At 36.8% G+C, this 16324-nt stretch overlaps 3 protein-coding genes and 2 long non-coding RNA genes across 12 annotated transcripts; 1 reads left to right on the top strand and 4 right to left on the bottom strand.

The window, feature by feature from the left end:
- Positions 1–652: 652 nt before the first annotated feature.
- LOC124341805 (palmitoyltransferase ZDHHC14-like) lies at positions 653–4650 on the bottom strand. 3 transcript variants are annotated; one of them, XM_046794754.1, is made up of 11 exons: positions 4353–4650; positions 3757–3906; positions 3339–3499; positions 3000–3158; positions 2755–2892; positions 2527–2681; positions 2139–2256; positions 1998–2056; positions 1705–1840; positions 1623–1643; positions 1414–1557 (listed from the first exon to the last, which is right to left on the bottom strand). In XM_046794754.1, the coding sequence occupies exons 2-10, from the start codon at positions 3903–3905 to the stop codon at positions 1624–1626; spliced, it is 1095 nt and encodes a 364-aa protein (XP_046650710.1). In that variant the 5' UTR covers position 3906; positions 4353–4650; the 3' UTR covers positions 1414–1557; position 1623. The 3 variants fall into 3 exon arrangements, with proteins under 3 accessions (XP_046650708.1, XP_046650710.1, XP_046650709.1); XM_046794752.1 differs by lacking the exons at positions 1414–1557; positions 1623–1643 and adding an exon at positions 653–1114 and having other exon boundaries at positions 4353–4649; XM_046794753.1 differs by having other exon boundaries at positions 1414–1643.
- Positions 4651–5213: 563 nt separating this feature from the next.
- Positions 5214–7716, bottom strand: LOC124341757. 5 transcript variants are annotated; one of them, XR_006918598.1, is made up of 7 exons: positions 7203–7716; positions 7063–7138; positions 6948–7009; positions 6752–6877; positions 6431–6688; positions 5872–6352; positions 5214–5798 (listed from the first exon to the last, which is right to left on the bottom strand). It is a non-coding gene; the product is annotated as an uncharacterized LOC124341757 (long non-coding RNA). The 5 variants fall into 5 exon arrangements; XR_006918600.1 differs by having other exon boundaries at positions 6948–6993; XR_006918599.1 differs by having other exon boundaries at positions 7078–7138.
- A 1308-nt stretch (positions 7717–9024) lies between these two features.
- Positions 9025–13097, bottom strand: LOC124341756 (uracil phosphoribosyltransferase homolog). Its single transcript, XM_046794691.1, has 7 exons — positions 13017–13097; positions 10749–10928; positions 10473–10515; positions 10262–10411; positions 10040–10184; positions 9183–9313; positions 9025–9117 (listed from the first exon to the last, which is right to left on the bottom strand). The coding sequence occupies exons 2-7, from the start codon at positions 10850–10852 to the stop codon at positions 9043–9045; spliced, it is 648 nt and encodes a 215-aa protein (XP_046650647.1). The 5' UTR covers positions 10853–10928; positions 13017–13097; the 3' UTR covers positions 9025–9042.
- Positions 13098–14523: 1426 nt separating this feature from the next.
- LOC124343028 (tRNA-splicing endonuclease subunit Sen2-like) lies at positions 14524–16281 on the top strand. Of its 2 annotated transcripts, XM_046796135.1 has the most exons (6): positions 14528–15074; positions 15144–15205; positions 15274–15426; positions 15596–15669; positions 15737–15873; positions 15946–16281. In XM_046796135.1, the coding sequence occupies exons 1-6, from the start codon at positions 14922–14924 to the stop codon at positions 16078–16080; spliced, it is 714 nt and encodes a 237-aa protein (XP_046652091.1). In that variant the 5' UTR covers positions 14528–14921; the 3' UTR covers positions 16081–16281. The 2 variants fall into 2 exon arrangements, with proteins under 2 accessions (XP_046652092.1, XP_046652091.1); XM_046796136.1 differs by lacking the exon at positions 15274–15426 and having other exon boundaries at positions 14524–15074.
- On the bottom strand, positions 15178–16058 carry LOC124343029. The gene is made up of 2 exons (XR_006919111.1): positions 15922–16058; positions 15178–15862 (listed from the first exon to the last, which is right to left on the bottom strand). It is a non-coding gene; the product is annotated as an uncharacterized LOC124343029 (long non-coding RNA).
- Positions 16282–16324: the final 43 nt, after the last annotated feature.

Below are 16324 nucleotides of genomic sequence, written 5' to 3'. Positions count from 1 at the left end.
AAATGAATGTAGAAATAAAATGAGATAAAGTAGGTAGAGAAAAAAATAGTCTTAATCAGACTCGTCAAGACCATTGGCATTCCGGAGTTCTCTTAGTTGGGCCCTGGAGAACTTATGCGTGAGATTTCCAAGCGCCTCCAACAGTTGTTTAGATGAAATGGGATTGGACTTGGACACAATTCACTGTTATAAAAAAACTTGGGCCCGTATGACGTTAAAAACGACGTACGGGCCTAAAAATTTACGACATACGGGCCTGGGCCCGTATGTCGGGGCCCGTATGGTGGGGTCCGTATGTCGCACACCCATTCCATTATGCTCAAACTTGAATCATAATACAGTCAAGCTAATCTCATAATGTCAAACCTTCGCGCCAAGAAAACGCGCTTTATTTTTCAATGCCTTCCGAGGAATTTTTTGTGTTGTCAGTACGAATCGGAAAAGCCCAGTAGCGATGCAATCCATGAGATTTTCGCCACATATTTAGGTCATTTTCTTTCATGAGAAATCACCCTCTAGCCTCTATAGAAAGTTGATGCGAACTGAATTTGCGTTATTATTGGGCGTAGAATCGCGAGTACGAGCTGTGCTTTTAAAAGGTGACTACACAAATGATACGTGAAGATTGCGGTACATTGATGCGCGTTGTGCATTGAGATGACTGAAAAAATTTATTTAGGGTGCAGTAGATTTTGGGTGGACAAAATTGGTTACCAATTTACTCAGGATTCCACAATCGACGAAGTTTTACAATGATAGTGTAAACGATACACAAACAGTCCTGGAGGATAGGGCTGTTGAGTCACAAACCTTCGACAACAAATTATAAGTTGGGTACGTAATCTCGATTTCAACTATATAAGACGACTGGTTGATAGCTATAAATCGTTATAACGAGGAACCAGCGGATGGAGTAATCCCGTTTGACTGCTAGTAATGCTGGCAGATTCCAAATGAAGATGACAGGGATTGGAAGAAGCTGATTCATCCAGGGAATCGAGGTCCAAGTCGGTGTTAATCATGGTTCTTTCATGAAGTAACTGTAGACTGCTGGCCGACAAGGTTGACAACGGTTGAAGAGACACAACTGGGTCGACTTCAGGGCATTTAGTTTCTATATGAAAATTTGTTGCATGGAATAAAAAAACACAAAATATAAAAATAATTGCGAATAATTTTCTTTTCCACAGATTTGAAAGAAAATAAAATCCAAATGCAAAAGTAAATCCATTGAAATTGAAATTAGTCGAATATCCATTTACATATAACATAATGTGTTCCGACGGATTTTGAACCCAAATTAAGATTACACAGGGAAATTTGGTCAAGGTTTTCACCACCCTCAACAATCTTACACCATTGGGGTTAATTTATGTCCTGTGACATTTGATCAGGTGTCTTGCTATATTATTGTTCACAATTTATGCTTGCATATCATATTTAAAAAAAAAAAAAAAAAAAAAAAACGAATAGCCACATGTTTTTAGCGAGTTAGAAATATTTGATGGCCACTACTGACGACAGGAGAAAAATGTTGCGATCTGATGCGCAAGTGGCCTATTATTACAGTAATTTCGGAATGTGAAATGATTTATTATATAAACTAAATACAAAAGTATTACCTTAAATTTTGGCAATGGATGCTTGAAATGGTAAATGATCATTAACGCACTATATTAGAATGTTCAACAAAGGTCGACCTACCCTGATGAGAGCCGAGTTGAGCCTGCTTTCTCGATGTGGAGTTGGAGACGCTGACCGTGACATGTCCTTTGCCATTATTCAAAATTCTAACTTCACTGTTCCCTTGAACAGATGCGAAAGAAGTCGCACATGGTGCCTGTCGAATAGAAGCCCGTTACAACAAGTTGAAGTATAAGAAATAATTGGCAATTGTTCAGCAAAGAATATGTTATTCCAGAACAGAAATAGCCCATGTAACATTTTACATTTATCTCTTTAGAATCTCAGCATGCATAATTTGAAATTTAACATACCTGAACGAGTTCGCTGGACGGCACTACAGAGTGTTCTGGTATCACAAAACCACGTCTGTCTGTAAAATTTTGAAGGGTCGTTTCGATGAAAATAAGTTAGTGAAAAGTAAGTAAAAAAGTCTCTCTAACGAATAGGCCTACCTATAAAACTTGGAGGCATAGGGCCACATAATATGAATAAACAATTTGCACAAACTCCTCCTTTACTGTAAGGATTAATTTTTTCTTGTCCACGTTTTCCAGTGAAAGAGCCTTTAATCTAAAAAAAAAGGGATACTCAACAACTTAAGTTAGTATTTTTACTATTATAAAAGACAATATTCTATATGTATTCTATCACTTAATTTTCTGCTTTTCATGTGGCTTTGTGGAGAGTGAATCCTCTTCCCATTAGTGATCAAAGACGAATAACAATGCCATTACACTTGTTTTTAAACTATAGACTATCCAATAGTTAAATTCCACATAAAAAACGGGAAAAGCCAAAGACTTTGCAACTCCGAGTGAATATGAAAATTTCCGTTCTTACATCTTCATTTGTAGTTTGATTGGAAGTAGTTAAGTATGTGTGAAACCCGGCCAATCCTAACACACTCCAAACGCTAAAAAAACAAATTATAGCAACAAGAACACTGGCAGGGGATTCTTTGATTGCATCGACAAATGGCCTGTCGTCCCTAGTTACTTTAGTGTGGTAAAAAGAAATTAGCTTTAGAAAAAATGAATAAATATCTATAAAATATGAATATATTCTTACACAAGACCAGATGAGTGACAGCACATGCAAAAATGAAGACGCACATGAATGCTAGGGAGACTATGAACGAATAAAAATATCGATAGTTTCTACGTCCCACGCAATTGCCAATCCACGGGCAATGATGATCAAAGCCATCTATAATCAATATAACCATTAGTTAATTTGAGAATCAATACAGTTTAAGCAATTTCAGGGAAAATTCTGTTTTAAAATCCATAGAAAATCAATAAAAGGCTTTCTACCAACGCAGTTGTCGCAGATACTGCAATGAGATGCTCTAGGTGGGCGAAATATTTTACAGGTAAAGCAGAACTTTAACTTTACAACTTGTCCACATACAACGACTTCTTTCGTCCGAGGTGGTGGACGATACGTTGGACTATTTGGACTGTTTGGAACTTCTGTATAAATAGTTTAAAGAAAAATAAATAAAATAATTAGGCAAAATTATTTATCAAGTTAAGATGCTCTTCACGCACACATTTTCTTTATCTTAAATAAATCAAAAATGGCCTAATCAAGTATGGAAACAGGAAAAAAAAGGCCAAATAAACCAGCATAAAGTTCAAATATTGATATACCAATTTGTTTTTCGATGTCCGCAGCTTCATCTGGAGTGGCCCGAGGAATAACTCCTGGGTCGGAAAACGACGTTCGAAAAAGAGTTGCCAAGACAAAAGTAAACAGAAGACCTCCCACAGCAGGTATGGCAGGAGTTATTTTGACAGCTAAAAACGGACAGCTGTAAAAAGTTGCAACAATGAGAAGATTGAAAATGTAAACAGCAGTAATAAAAGTCATTTCCCTTTACTTTACAACAACTATTTTCAAAATAAAATATCCATAAGCCACACATTATCAAAATGTACTGTGAAATGGCATTTACAATTGTAAGAAGGCAGATTTTAAAGAGATCTAGTTAGAATTTAGTTTGAATAGAACTGTGTAGTGGCAAAATATAATCAATATGCCATTAAATGTAAGAGGTTAGACACATACTCAAATATGAAGAAGGTGCAGCTAGTTGCAACGATAAGTCCAACTGTTATGTAAAATATTCCAACTTGTTTTGCCATCATTATCCTTCCTTCACAACAAAAACGGTTTCTTCCAGGGTATACTTCCCACTTTCTGGTTGCATGAGGCATACTAATAAAATAGAACAAAAATATGTCATTGGTGAGAATGTTCTAATATATCCACCTTGATTTGAAATAAAGAAATTAATAACACTATGGAAAGCAGAAATTATAAATTGAAGCAAATTTCAAGAGCCAGAGGATTAGAATCGAATCCATGCATATTCATTTGCTTTAATCACAGTTAGTCCATCTTCAATGCATATTTTCTACTCAAAGTTCATGGTATTGCATAAACAATAGTTATCTTTGATCAAAGATTGCATTAAGTATGTTATTTCACCTCTTTAGGTCAACATATTATGGATTGAACAAGAAATCAACCAAGAAACAAAAACCATCCTTAACATTTCAAAGATAAGTTTTTTATCATTTCAAACTAAACAAACTTTATATTGCAGTAAAGCTCTTTTTAAAGTAGTAAATATATTGATATACTGAAAAGTTCTGTCTTACCTGTTATAAACTGTATAAATGGATGCTATAAATTCCCCAAAACAGAAACTTGATGAATTAACGTTAATCAAGTTGATATGAACTTGCAGATAATCGTAACTGATAACAAGAATCAAGCATAGCGTATTAAATATGTAATATAAGATTTCTGATTTTTTCTGTCGTCCTTTCTGTCACTTTCGACAAACAACGTTACTGAGGTGTAGTCACCAAATTTCCCGATAGGGATTCCAATTCGAGAATCCGAGACGAAGGTGTCCCACACAGTCACCCACCATCCGATAAGATGGCGCTGTCGGTCCTCCCAGAGGGATAGAGGAATTGAGGAAACGCCAGAAATCGAAGGGTCTTCATAGTTAATTATAATGCTGGCACCCCGTTCCGGTTTGCGAGGTTCCCGTAGGAAATATCAATTAAACATTAAAAAAGCAAAAGTAAACATGAAATGCAATTGAATCTGATTCGGTATAGTGAATCAGGAGTGGGGGGGGGGGGGGGGGCTTGGGTGGCGGGCTTCGCCCGCCAACCCCGCCCTCCCCCCCTTCGTGCTTCGTTTATCGCTTAAATTAACGTGATACTTTAACTTTTTTAGTATAGATATCAATCAAACATATCGGAACATTCAATGAATATCTGTGAATCATTAGATGTGCGACTTTTAGTCGCCACCCCGCGTCGCACTTTTTTAAAGCTTAAGGCTTAAGTTACAGCAAAATTTATTATTAGCAATATGGAATTAGAAGATATTTGACTTTAACATATATCTTTCTTTTTGTTCTGTTTCTAATTAAGATTTGAAAAAGCCACCAGCCGTTGGTTGCGCCGAGCGGCCAAAAATAAAAATAAGCAAAAACAAAAAAATTAAATTAACACAGTTTTATTCACGCGTTATTCAGTCCTTTTTTAATACATCCACTATGACACGATAAGGCGAGGGTTGAAGTGTTACCTATGACATTTGCTCTAGATTTGGGTTAGTTATGTTTAGTTTACATAAGAGTATAAGACGCAAATTCACAGTCGATCCCGAGGACAATTTTATAATAAAAGAAAAAAATACAGGATCTTTTTAACTTGGCACCTTTTGAACATTCAAAACTTTCGAGAAAGTACGCACGAACAACGTTGTTAAGCTCTTAGAGCGAGTAATCCTGCGTCACAGGAAGCTGACGGAGTTATGAAATTAGGACAGAACGAGGGTGAACTACAATTTCCTCTGATGCGCTGACCGACTAATAGAGATCAAATAAATTTGAGCTAAAATGACCAGGAATTTTTTACTTCAATAAGCAACTTTAACTGGAGTCCAATAATGTTTTTAAAAATTTAAGCCGCTTTCTGGGCTATTTCCGCGCGAACAAGCCTATGCTTGGTGGAGAATACGAGAAGAGAGGACACCAACTTGCAGAGATTCTATAGCTGCATTTCCTTTTCACTGGAATTATCCTGCGTGAAACGAATTTCAATTTACAGATATGGCCATAATCAAAGAAAGAAAAAAACAAAAGTATTCTCTTACCTGCATTTAAATTCCATCTACGTGTTTTACGACTGCGATATAATTCCAATGAACTTTGCCCCTATTGTGTACCAATCGGCAATCGTACTGAATCGTTCCGGGTCAGCCAAGAGAGCCAAGAGTTCCTCTAACTCCAGATAGGTTTCAGACAGGATAGCTTCCGGAGCAAGTTCATCACAAATTACGTCGTGTGCTTGGCTGTAAAGTTCAAGGTCGGCAAGCAGGGACGTGGCCTGAAGTTTCGGATGAAACGCATAGAGCGCCTTAACTGCCCGACATTTATCAATCCACTGAGACGGAACGCAAAGTTTTTCGACGAGGAAACGCTCGCACTGCTCGTATTTTTCTTGTCCGATATGACGGCCGAGGATGTCTTCCACAAACGCTACGCGACAAACGCAAAAGATGGTGACGATTTCAAATGCATCGCGACAAAAATGGCATAACGGAAGAGGCTACAATTCTCCAACTCTCCAAGTCTCTGAAAAATGAAATTTTAAAATCTAAATGGCCGTTCCAATGGTTAATCAACGAATAAACGGCGAGATAAACGGCTTACCTCAACGAAGTACATGTTGATGAATAGGAAGGAGATGGCTCATTGGCAGAGATTTGACGATATTCCACAAGAGGCCTCGTACTCGAGCAAGGTGATGGTCCCAACCGGGGAAATGACATGCCATAGATGATGGGCCAACGCCTTGATCCATTCCTTCACAGTTGTTGATCTTGCCCTTAGTGGTTTCCCAGACATTTTCTCACTGCCAATACTGGGAGAAACCAGTGTAGATGTATCCAATTTCCTAAACCAACAAGCCTATAGATGATAAATGAGACAATTAGACTTGTTTCCGAGAAGAATATCATGGCTAAATTTTACCTAATATCTTTATCAGCAATGCCTTCAAACAACCAGTTAACCAAAATTATGAAGAATATATGTAATGAGGACAAATTTGCTCAGATAAAAAGCAAAGGGGTGAGTTTAAAACAGAATAATAGAGCACTGAAAAAGAATAAAAACATAAATATTGATGAGCGATAAATTAACTTAAACATTTTCAACAGACAAATACCTGAATTAGTTTTTAGGGCTTTGACTCTTTGATCTAAATCCCAGGCCTGTTGGAGTTCATGACTAATTTGTGTAACTCATGAGACAAAGTCATAACCATCAAAACTCAAAAGTACCTTGTGGTCACTCACATGCTCTTAAAATTCATCCAGCTGTTGTAGCCTGTGTTTGATTTGTCCAATTTAACGACCACTAAGAAACAAATTTTGATCAACTTCTGATTTTAAAAAAACTATTTGATTCAGTTTTACATTACATTTTTCTCCTCCTTGAAGGAATCTGGATGTGACGGATAGTTTTTAAAATTTAGTACACTTCCCTGAAATGCAAATTCTGTGAGCCACTCTTCTTGTGATTCACTGTATTTCTGGATAAATGTTAATGGCTGGACGCTGACGGCTGGAGAGTATAGTTGGCTGGTGGCTGGAGTGGCAGTATATAAACCATGATATAAACAAAAGCTATTTGGCTATTTGCTAATAACATTTACCGGTTTTAGCCGATGCAAGCAAGATACATGCTCGAACTCGACTCGACTAGGTAGCATAGAGGGGGAAACTTCTAAGCGCGTAGTTCAAACTCACCCCAATCAAAGCCGCCATCTATTGGTGAAATTTGAAATCAGAGCCACCTATTGGTGACATTTGTGAAACATTCGACCGACCCACCATCTTTTGCCGAAAAAGTAAATCACAAAGCCATCTTTTGTTGAAATTTCGAACTAACCCTCCGTGTGTGCAAAATTCCTCCCGTATACAAAAAAACCTGTACAGAATCCCTACGGGAAATTATATATAATCGAAATATTTTCGAAATACACACAATTATTTCAAATAATTTTGAAGAGCAGACGATAACGCATGGCAAAGTTGATAAAAGATCTTAGCGCGATTCTCCGGTTTTATCGTAATAAATGTTTTCTCGCTAGATAATTCTGTCTTACGGCGAAGTATGGTAGTATGTTTTTTATGTCATTTTTTAAAGTCTAACTGGGGCGCGTCTAAACCACACTTTGGTTACCTTGGTGTGATTTTTTACTGCATGATGTTTCAACACATGAGTGCATGTAGGCTATATCTGCTAGTCAGTCGGAGTTGGTCTCACGGTCACAATTCACGCATATCTTCAGAATGTAACTTATCTAATGAATAAGCAGTAAAATTCCCACTAATAGTCAATCCGGTTGAAAGGATGTTATTCCCAGCTCATATTTAATGCGGGTCTGACTTTACTTTCGCTTATATTACCGAGATGCCGAAACACCTCGTCGCAAAGATAGTCTCAAATCCTTGACGATATTGTAACGTATTGCGAAAACGCTTCGTTACAATATCGTTAGCCGAAGAAAGAACTAATGAGGGAAGAAATAAAAATAAAACGTGCAACGATTTCTCTGTCAAAAGAAGTTTATAATTGAGTATGAAAGCTATTAAATTAAACAGAGGGGTAGGACAATCCGTATACCACCGGCAAACCACCGGGGAGGGGTCTGTTTTTCTTTTTTGGCGTAAAAACATAGTATATGTGCGAACGTATAGGCCACGTACTGTAGGCTCTACGTTTTTTTTACTAAGAAAAACATAAATATCAATGGACGACAGGATATGTCGTTTGCCTACGATCCACCATGCCCATTTTTCACATATGCGATACCCCCTAACCTAAACATAAGTGCTCGACGACCTCAAAATTACTATTTTTATTAGGAAATGAAGCTCGCATGCCGGGATTCGTAAACGCAACCTATGGAGCATGTCAAAGAATTTTGTTTTAAGTCTATTTCCTCTAATACACTCATCCCGCTTTCATTTAACAAATACAATTTGCATATATGAAAAAACGGAAATCGATCCGCGGACAATGTCCATAATAGTAATAATTACAAATCAACGGCGAACAATAAAAAAAATTTCTCACCTAACTGTCAATTACAAATTCCAATTATTCTTCGTAAAAAAAAATTTAAAAATCAACGCAGAAACTACTCCCTAAAACTGACGGCCCTAATATCGGTTGATGTATAGCCTAGAGTTGCAATTCTTCATTATAACCCGAATGAGTAAACAAGAAACAGAAAATTAGACATTTCAGTATAATCAATCAGTTCCAAAGTATTTTTGTCCAAAATGATTAGGTGCAACTGGATGAATCTCAGAGGTCAAAATTTTCATCTATATCATACAAAAGAATTATTATCATTAGTTTATCAAACATGCTCATCATGATAAGTTGATACTTGAGGAAAAGCCGTCACTATTGTTTGGGTAGCTGGTGGAGTGCAGAAGAGATTGGCAAGGACTATGTTTTCTTCGAGTACCGAGTGGTCTTTTAGTACACTAACTGCCTTGACCACCGTATTACCAGTACCTGAAAACAAATGAACTTCTATATCAGCATCTTCTAAACTCGAATTTTGCTTAACAAATTGATAGTGCGACTTAACCGTTATCGTAATAATGAGCAATTTACTTAACTATTTGGGGTTGAATGTGAACAGAGATTTGAAAACTGATTTTCTGCTCTTCTCTCTTCCTAGATGAACTATCTAATGTGATGTTATCACGATATAAAAATATATATCCTATTATATCGTGTTGTTACTAACAGTTGAATCGAACCTTTCAAATACATGTGGCCTCTTGGCCTCTTTCAAGTTATAGATGTGTTTAACCACAATTTGAAAACATTAGCACAGCAAAATTTAAACTTTCAGAAATCAATCATAATATGCTTTCAAGTTTTGCTGTATAGAACTATAATTATGAGTTAATCTGACTTGGATCAAGATTTTTTCAAATTTTACTTCTGGCATGAGATCCACATTTTGTAGTTTTAATGTGGCTTTTTTTCTTTAGCGATTGTTAATAGAGCAAGGATAGATTCAGGAAACAACTGGTAAGACAAGAAAAGTGTTGCAGCTTTATTAATTGTGAAGTACTGCACTTTTCAACTTAGCACTAAAAGTTTTTATGCTTATTATTCTCACTTATTTATAAACTTCAAAATAGTTCATATTCATTGAAAAATCTAATGTGAAAAGTCCTAATGCTTATTAAACAGACAGAAAACAGCAGGATAAAAACAAATACTTACTCATAATTGGATACATAAGAAGCACTTTCCTTTGAGCAATGTCTTCAGGAAATTTAGCATATACAACTTTAGCTTCATGTGTATCATGATCAGAATCAATCAATATTTTTCCAATTCTCATTGACCTACAACAATCCCTTAATCCCTTTGGGAAGATAAAATTAGTTTCATTAAGCAAATAATGCAATACATAAGTTTGCCAAATTGTAAGTTGCCATATACCTGCTCCATAGCCTCTCCACTTCTGACAATTGATACTCCACAATTTCCTTTCTCAAATTGTAGTCCTTCATATGGAAATCCAATAGGAGTAATAACAGAAGTTGGTGAATATGGAAGTTGATTCAGGCTTTCTTCTATTACAAGGCGAATCTTTTAAAACAAAATTTTAATAAAATGTTTTGACAAATGTAGTTAGGTGACCAAAAAGTACCAATCTGTCTGCATAAAATTTGAAATCATTGCGGTTAGTGTTCCTACAATAGAAATAAATCAAGAAAAATTCACGTTTCATGTAACAGAGATGACATTAACAATATAAGTCTATCATTTCTAGGTTGCACGAATGCCCAAAATTGTACCATCAAGGGATTCAAAAGGAACTATAAAGAATAGCCAAAAACATTTTAAATGTGGCAAAATTTTTAATTTTTTTTTTTTTATTATTAAGTTCATAAGCCTAGTAACTTTACCCTAAAATGATGAATACCTGTCACGAATTATTGTTTGCAATTCACAAGTCTGGTCATTCCTTTTAAGAACTCGGAAATTTGGGCCATATTCTTCAAGGACGATTGAATTTAACTCCGACATAATTAAATTTAAAAGAAATGCTTGCTACCTTAATTACAAAATCACAGCATGTAAGTTAATACTGTGCTAGCGCTGGGTTAGTGATGTCGAGTTCTACCCGTCGACTCTACTCGATACCCGGTGTACCCGGGTGATATCGATAACTACCCGTCTACTCGGGTGAAAATCGAGTAGATCGGGTAGATGTCAAATCGTTATAAAATATTTTATTTTTTGATGCAATAATAAAACAACACATTAAACTATTAATGTATGTTAAAGAACAAAAAATAAAAGTAATTTAAAACTTAGGAAATGAAACTGTAGTTTTTATGAAATTCTTCTTAAAAACTGGCAACATGTTTTCACGACTTTATTTCGCTCCATTTTTTCTCCTCATCTTTCTCATTTGATTGTTCACTGTTCGTGAGTTCTGCTCATGTGAGTAGCTCGGCATTTCAGGTAAGTTCATGTTAAGCACGTTTTCACAAGTATTTATGCATAGCCCATCGGTTTTTTTATTGTGTGACAATTGTGCAGTATTTTTTGGGGAAGATGGTAGAATTAAAATGCTTGGGCATAAAAACGTATAATTTTAAATAATTGTAGGGCACTGTTTGAAAAATTTGCAATTGAAAGCTGAGATATTTTCTTGTAATTGAGGACGTCATTAGTTGACTGGTAAACAAGCGTTCCATATTTTTTCACAGAAAGCATAACATTTTTTGGCAAAAAGACACACCAAGCCAAACATTACTGCGCAGTATTCATTGTTCAAATTTTAAAAGTTAAGACCTTTCACGTGTTACTCATTTATTAATTTTTTAAATTTATATTGGAATATTCAGCATTGAATTTTTGAGAATGGCGAGTGTGAGTTCTGGTGGCTCTTTACCCGACGACAACTTGTCCAACATCGATTTCGTCCTTCAGGACGTTCAAATTCAAACTGAAAACGATGCAGATGATTTCAGATCATTGATGGATGAGATTGGCATAGTGGTACAGTACATTCTTTACTTTTGATGCATATCATTTTTTAATTTCTTTACTTTATTCTGAAGGAAGGTGACCATGATGAACCTAACGAAAATTTGGAAAGTAAAGTTTGGCAGTACTTCACCACTGATGGGACAAGTAGAAGCAAAGCCACGCGTAAGCTCTGCGAAAAACTTATAGACCGCTCGGGTGGGTCTACGACAAATATGATTCATCATCTTCGAACTGTACACAAGAAGGAACCTGGCTGTGCATCTGGCAAAAGTATTTCAAATTATTATTGTTACATTTCATTTATTTTAATATTTTTTTTTATAGAATCGTCGGGGAAAAAACGACAACAACGTGTCTCCACTAAAGAAAATCTCCGCCTGGATCGTCTGTTTGCCATGTTGGTGTGTGCCGATTACCAGCCTTTCAGCATGAGTGACAGCGTGGCTTTTCGAAACTTCGTCCGTGCATTGAATCAGTCATGGCCACCACCTTCCAGAACTGCAGTCAGCGAATGCCTAGTTCCGGCGCTGGCCGGAAAACTGCTTCGAGGAATGAAGTTGACAACTATTTATCTGAAACAGCCCTCGGCTATCAGCTTGATCCATTGGAATGGTGGAAGGAGAGACGGGATAGATATCCACGTCTGGTGGTCCTCGTGCGCAGATATCTTTGCATCATCATGAATTCCGTGCCATGTGAACGTATATTCAGCAAGATGGGTTTAGTTGTAACCGATCGAAGAACAAATCTAACTGCCGAAAAGGCTTCACTGGTTGGCGTTGTGGCTTCTAATCTTAAACATCTTGAAAGTAATTATTCCACTTTGTGTCTTAAGTTTATTTATTTCTTTTAATGTAACTCCCTACGAAAAGAATTTTTAGCCTTTAACTCAGTACAAGAAGTTATTTATTTTAATGAGCATACTCGATTGCTTACTGCAATAAAACATTAATTAATTGTTGACTTATTTATGTAAGAAGAAACATTTATTCGTCACATAACAATTGCAAGAAGATATGATTTCTGTCTATTTTTTTGAATTTCTGAAAGGAATACAACGTTTGGAGTTTGACATATTTGGTATTATTTGGCAACGTTCTACCCGCTACCCGTTACCCGGGTGTTCACCCGGGTAGGGGCGTATAGTACCCGAGTTGGCCGAGTGGGTGAATTATCGACATCACTACGCTGGGTGTTAAAATGGTTAAGCCATGCTTGCGGCTGCGGGCCAAAATCCCCATCCTTTTTATCGGCGAGAGCCAATGGCATGGCCAATGGGAACAAAAACAGATGACGTTACGCCATCTGGCTATTGATATTGCCACCTAAAGCATCAACTACAACTAGTAAAAAACAAGAAACACGCAATAAAAAAATAGATTTGTTAGGCTTCTTATTAAAAATAGTTAATTTTTTATAAAATGATTACTATTAGCTATCTAAGTTGTATTTAGTACAGCGGCACACGTTCATCAGGAAGTTCTAGGGTTCAGAGTTCAGACTTCTAATAACTAACCTATTTTTTATCTTTAAACTTCATCTCTGACACAAAGTTAAATAAAAAAAAAAATATTTTCAGAACTCCTCCATTGTCCATTCTTCCATATTTGGGAAATTGAAAGAGAAAAAATGAGAAAAAAAATATTTTGAAGTATCCCATATAAAAAAGGAGCCGTAGTATAGTCAGAGCTATAGACTCCTGGTCGGTTCACGGCTGTGTTGGCTTCCCCATCCCGGTTTCAGGGTAAACGTAAGCCGATTTTCAGAGATTTTAGGGCGGGGCCTGTCAGAATTTTGAAGTGGAAACTGGAAACAGAGCCATCTAGGCTCTCAAAAGTAGCTGAGCGTAGTAGCTGACACACTCACCAGAGCGCTCATTCCAGTTTCCAAATTGGCTTACGTTTACTCTGAAACCGGGATGGGGAAGCCAACACAGCCGTGAACCGACCAGGAGTCTATAGCTCTGGTATAGTAGTAGTAGGGGTCATTATATCATAATTGTAAATTGTATATCGCAACTCTATATCTATTAAAGCCGTGGCAGGGGTAAATTATTTCATAATTAATAATTATATCATTTATTTCTTCTTTCTCTATAAAAGAAACGCGAAACGCAAATTTACGCGAAACCAGAACCACAATTGAAAAAAACAAAAAACTCGTTGTTCCGCGTTGTGGCGCACCGGCGCCAAAGGTAAAAATAAAGGCCTAAAGGGTAAAATCTGGCAACGCGAAGAGGCAGACGACGAAACGGAGGGACTGGAGAGAAAAGCATGGACGAGAAAAGGGAAATTCGAGCAGCTAAGAACGAAAACTGGAGAAGCATTCGTGGTGTTTCACACGCGTTCCGTCTGCCCTCTGTGTATTGGGGTGCAAACTGCAAAGCATGATGTTAAGCTAAGCGGGTGTTTACAAGGAGACCGCCATGTCCTGCCCGTCTTACTCCTAGCAGGGGTATGGAGATGGAGAGGTATCCTAGTCCTATCCTGTGTCTGTGTGCGGACGGCAAGTACTTTTGTTTGCTTGACGCAGGGGCGGAGACTAAACCTAAGCTATAGAATAATGGATTAATGGTAGAAGTACTCATATAGGGAGCCCTCCCATTGGCTAAATGGCCATCGCCTTTTTTCTCTGGAAGTGTGTTCCTGCCTGGACGGTTCGCGAGAGCGCCACAGCGGGTGTGTAGGGGTAGGAGTAGGGGTAACGCGGGGGTTGGGTAAGCGACATATATCGATATCTTAGCTCAGTTTTTCCATGGTTTTTCACTGTCGTGTCGCGATATTCAAGCCTTTCAAGGCTTTCTTATAAGAACTCGCGGAACTCCAGAGTCCAGATAAAATCACCGAGATAGCTCTGCCTTGAAAACCTCTGAAACCAATCAAGTTATCAAACCAGAAGATCAAACTCATCTTTGTTTTTGTCTCTGATCTAACAACCGTCTGCTACAACCATAGACTACAAGACTTCGTAGTCTATGCTTCAACTCCGGTTAAGATTTAAAAACTCAACATCACATTCATATGCTACGTTATTTGAGCAGTTATTATTAGTTACTGACTAATTTGACTCAACGAATTATTTTCGCAAACCATTAAGAATGTCCAACGAAAATTTCTTTAAACGTAAGAGAGGATTTCATAACTTGATTTATTCTCCTACGCCTTTTCCGAAAAATTTTATTGTCGGTTCCTTTAACGGTGACAGTATAGTTATAGAAGATATGCAACAGAAGCAATTATTGTATTCTAATGTAAGGCCCCAACAAAAAATCTACAACTAATGAAACTAATGCATTAACTTTTATCTTCATTCACTTTAGGGAGGCTATGGAAAAGGAAATCTATCGAGAAGTGTACCAAATTTCAAATCATGTATTTATAGGTACAATCATCTTAAATTTTATGGATAGTTTTATTTTGTTGTCATTTAATATTGATTTATTAATATAGTGATGTTGATGAAACTTCTAACCTCATGCTTGAGGAGGCCTTTTTTTTAAGTTATGTCGTGGGATGTTTGCAAGTAAAATTTCAAGGCATATTCTTGAATCTTGATGAAATTTGGAAGTTGTTTAAAAAATCCACCAGTAACTTTCTGCCTCGGTATGGTATAAGATTAAGTCTCCATTAAATTCTCAATTGTTCTTTAAAATATTTCTGTTTCTTTTTTTAATTTTATAAATGAAACTGTAGCCTAGAAACATTCAACATAAATTCTCTAGTTTGATTATTAATTTCAGGTGTTATTAATGAGTTTTTATTATTATTGAAGGTATCTCTCTTATCAACATTTTCGGATGGCTGGTTGGGTAGTCCGATCAGGGATCAAATTTGGCACTGATTTCAGTATTTGACACTAATTTCCTCTCCCAAAATTCACATTGGTTTACATTTTTGTCCTTCACCATTGCAGTATTATACAAACAAGGTCCTGAGTTTCACCATGCAACATATTCTGTCCTAGTTGGTAACTTGAATACTGTAATTGAAACTACTGACAGTTGGGTCCAACTTGCCACTGCTAACCGTATTACAGAATCTGTATCAAAGGTAAAGACAGTTAGAATAACTTTCTGTCGTTACTTTTTTTCAATGTACCTTCTTTTCCTGTTTTGTTTTCAGGAACTCTTGCTCTGCAATGCTGTACTTATTCAGGCTGAACCTGATTTTTCTTCTCCTGCGTGCATAGAACAATTCCTCTTAAATGTGGTAGTTTTGAAGCGATGGGTTCCCGCTTTAGAACGTGTTATTGATTAATTGTTAGGCATTCTTGAGAGAGAAAAGGAACTGTCAAGTTTTTGAGGGTTCCGAAGTTGTCTTGTATACTATTCCCGCCGCCACTTTTCTGCTATGACCGTTTTGGGTCGTTTCTTTTTTTTTGTGGATACATACAATGATGGTTTTGGCTGTTTAGTACCGCACAAACAATCATTTTAATAAAAGATATAAAGTGTGAAATTGAATATGTTAACTAATATTACTAGCCCAATTGGCAACAGTG

The sequence above is a fragment of the Daphnia pulicaria genome, chromosome 6 (assembly GCF_021234035.1).
Source record: "Daphnia pulicaria isolate SC F1-1A chromosome 6, SC_F0-13Bv2, whole genome shotgun sequence".
Classification (NCBI taxonomy): domain Eukaryota; kingdom Metazoa; phylum Arthropoda; class Branchiopoda; order Diplostraca; family Daphniidae; genus Daphnia; species Daphnia pulicaria.
The sequence above is the reverse complement of the archived record's forward strand: the minus strand, read 5'-3'. Positions and strand labels throughout refer to the sequence as shown.

What these genes read in the sequence shown, in the direction of transcription:
- LOC124341805 (XM_046794752.1), bottom strand. Translation starts at nt 3,905, where the DNA reads ATGCCTCATGCAACCAGAAAGTGGGAAGTATACCCTGGAAGAAACCGT. An exon ending in TGTCACTCATCTGGTCTTGT is followed by an intron (nt 2,682 to 2,754) that starts GTAAGAATATAT and finishes ACCACACTAAAG; the next exon opens with TAACTAGGGACGACAGGCCA. An exon ending in TCAACTCGGCTCTCATCAGG is followed by an intron (nt 1,115 to 1,704) that starts GTAGGTCGACCT and finishes ATTTTCATATAG; the next exon opens with AAACTAAATGCCCTGAAGTC.
- LOC124341756 (XM_046794691.1), bottom strand. Translation starts at nt 10,852, where the DNA reads ATGTCGGAGTTAAATTCAATCGTCCTTGAAGAATATGGCCCAAATTTC. An exon ending in GTGGAGAGGCTATGGAGCAG is followed by an intron (nt 10,185 to 10,261) that starts GTATATGGCAAC and finishes ATCTTCCCAAAG; the next exon opens with GGATTAAGGGATTGTTGTAG. An exon ending in TAGTGACGGCTTTTCCTCAA is followed by an intron (nt 9,118 to 9,182) that starts GTATCAACTTAT and finishes TGTATGATATAG; the next exon opens with ATGAAAATTTTGACCTCTGA.
- LOC124343028 (XM_046796135.1), top strand. Translation starts at nt 14,922, where the DNA reads ATGTCCAACGAAAATTTCTTTAAACGTAAGAGAGGATTTCATAACTTG. An exon ending in AGCAATTATTGTATTCTAAT is followed by an intron (nt 15,075 to 15,143) that starts GTAAGGCCCCAA and finishes CATTCACTTTAG; the next exon opens with GGAGGCTATGGAAAAGGAAA. An exon ending in CAAATTTGGCACTGATTTCA is followed by an intron (nt 15,670 to 15,736) that starts GTATTTGACACT and finishes TCACCATTGCAG; the next exon opens with TATTATACAAACAAGGTCCT.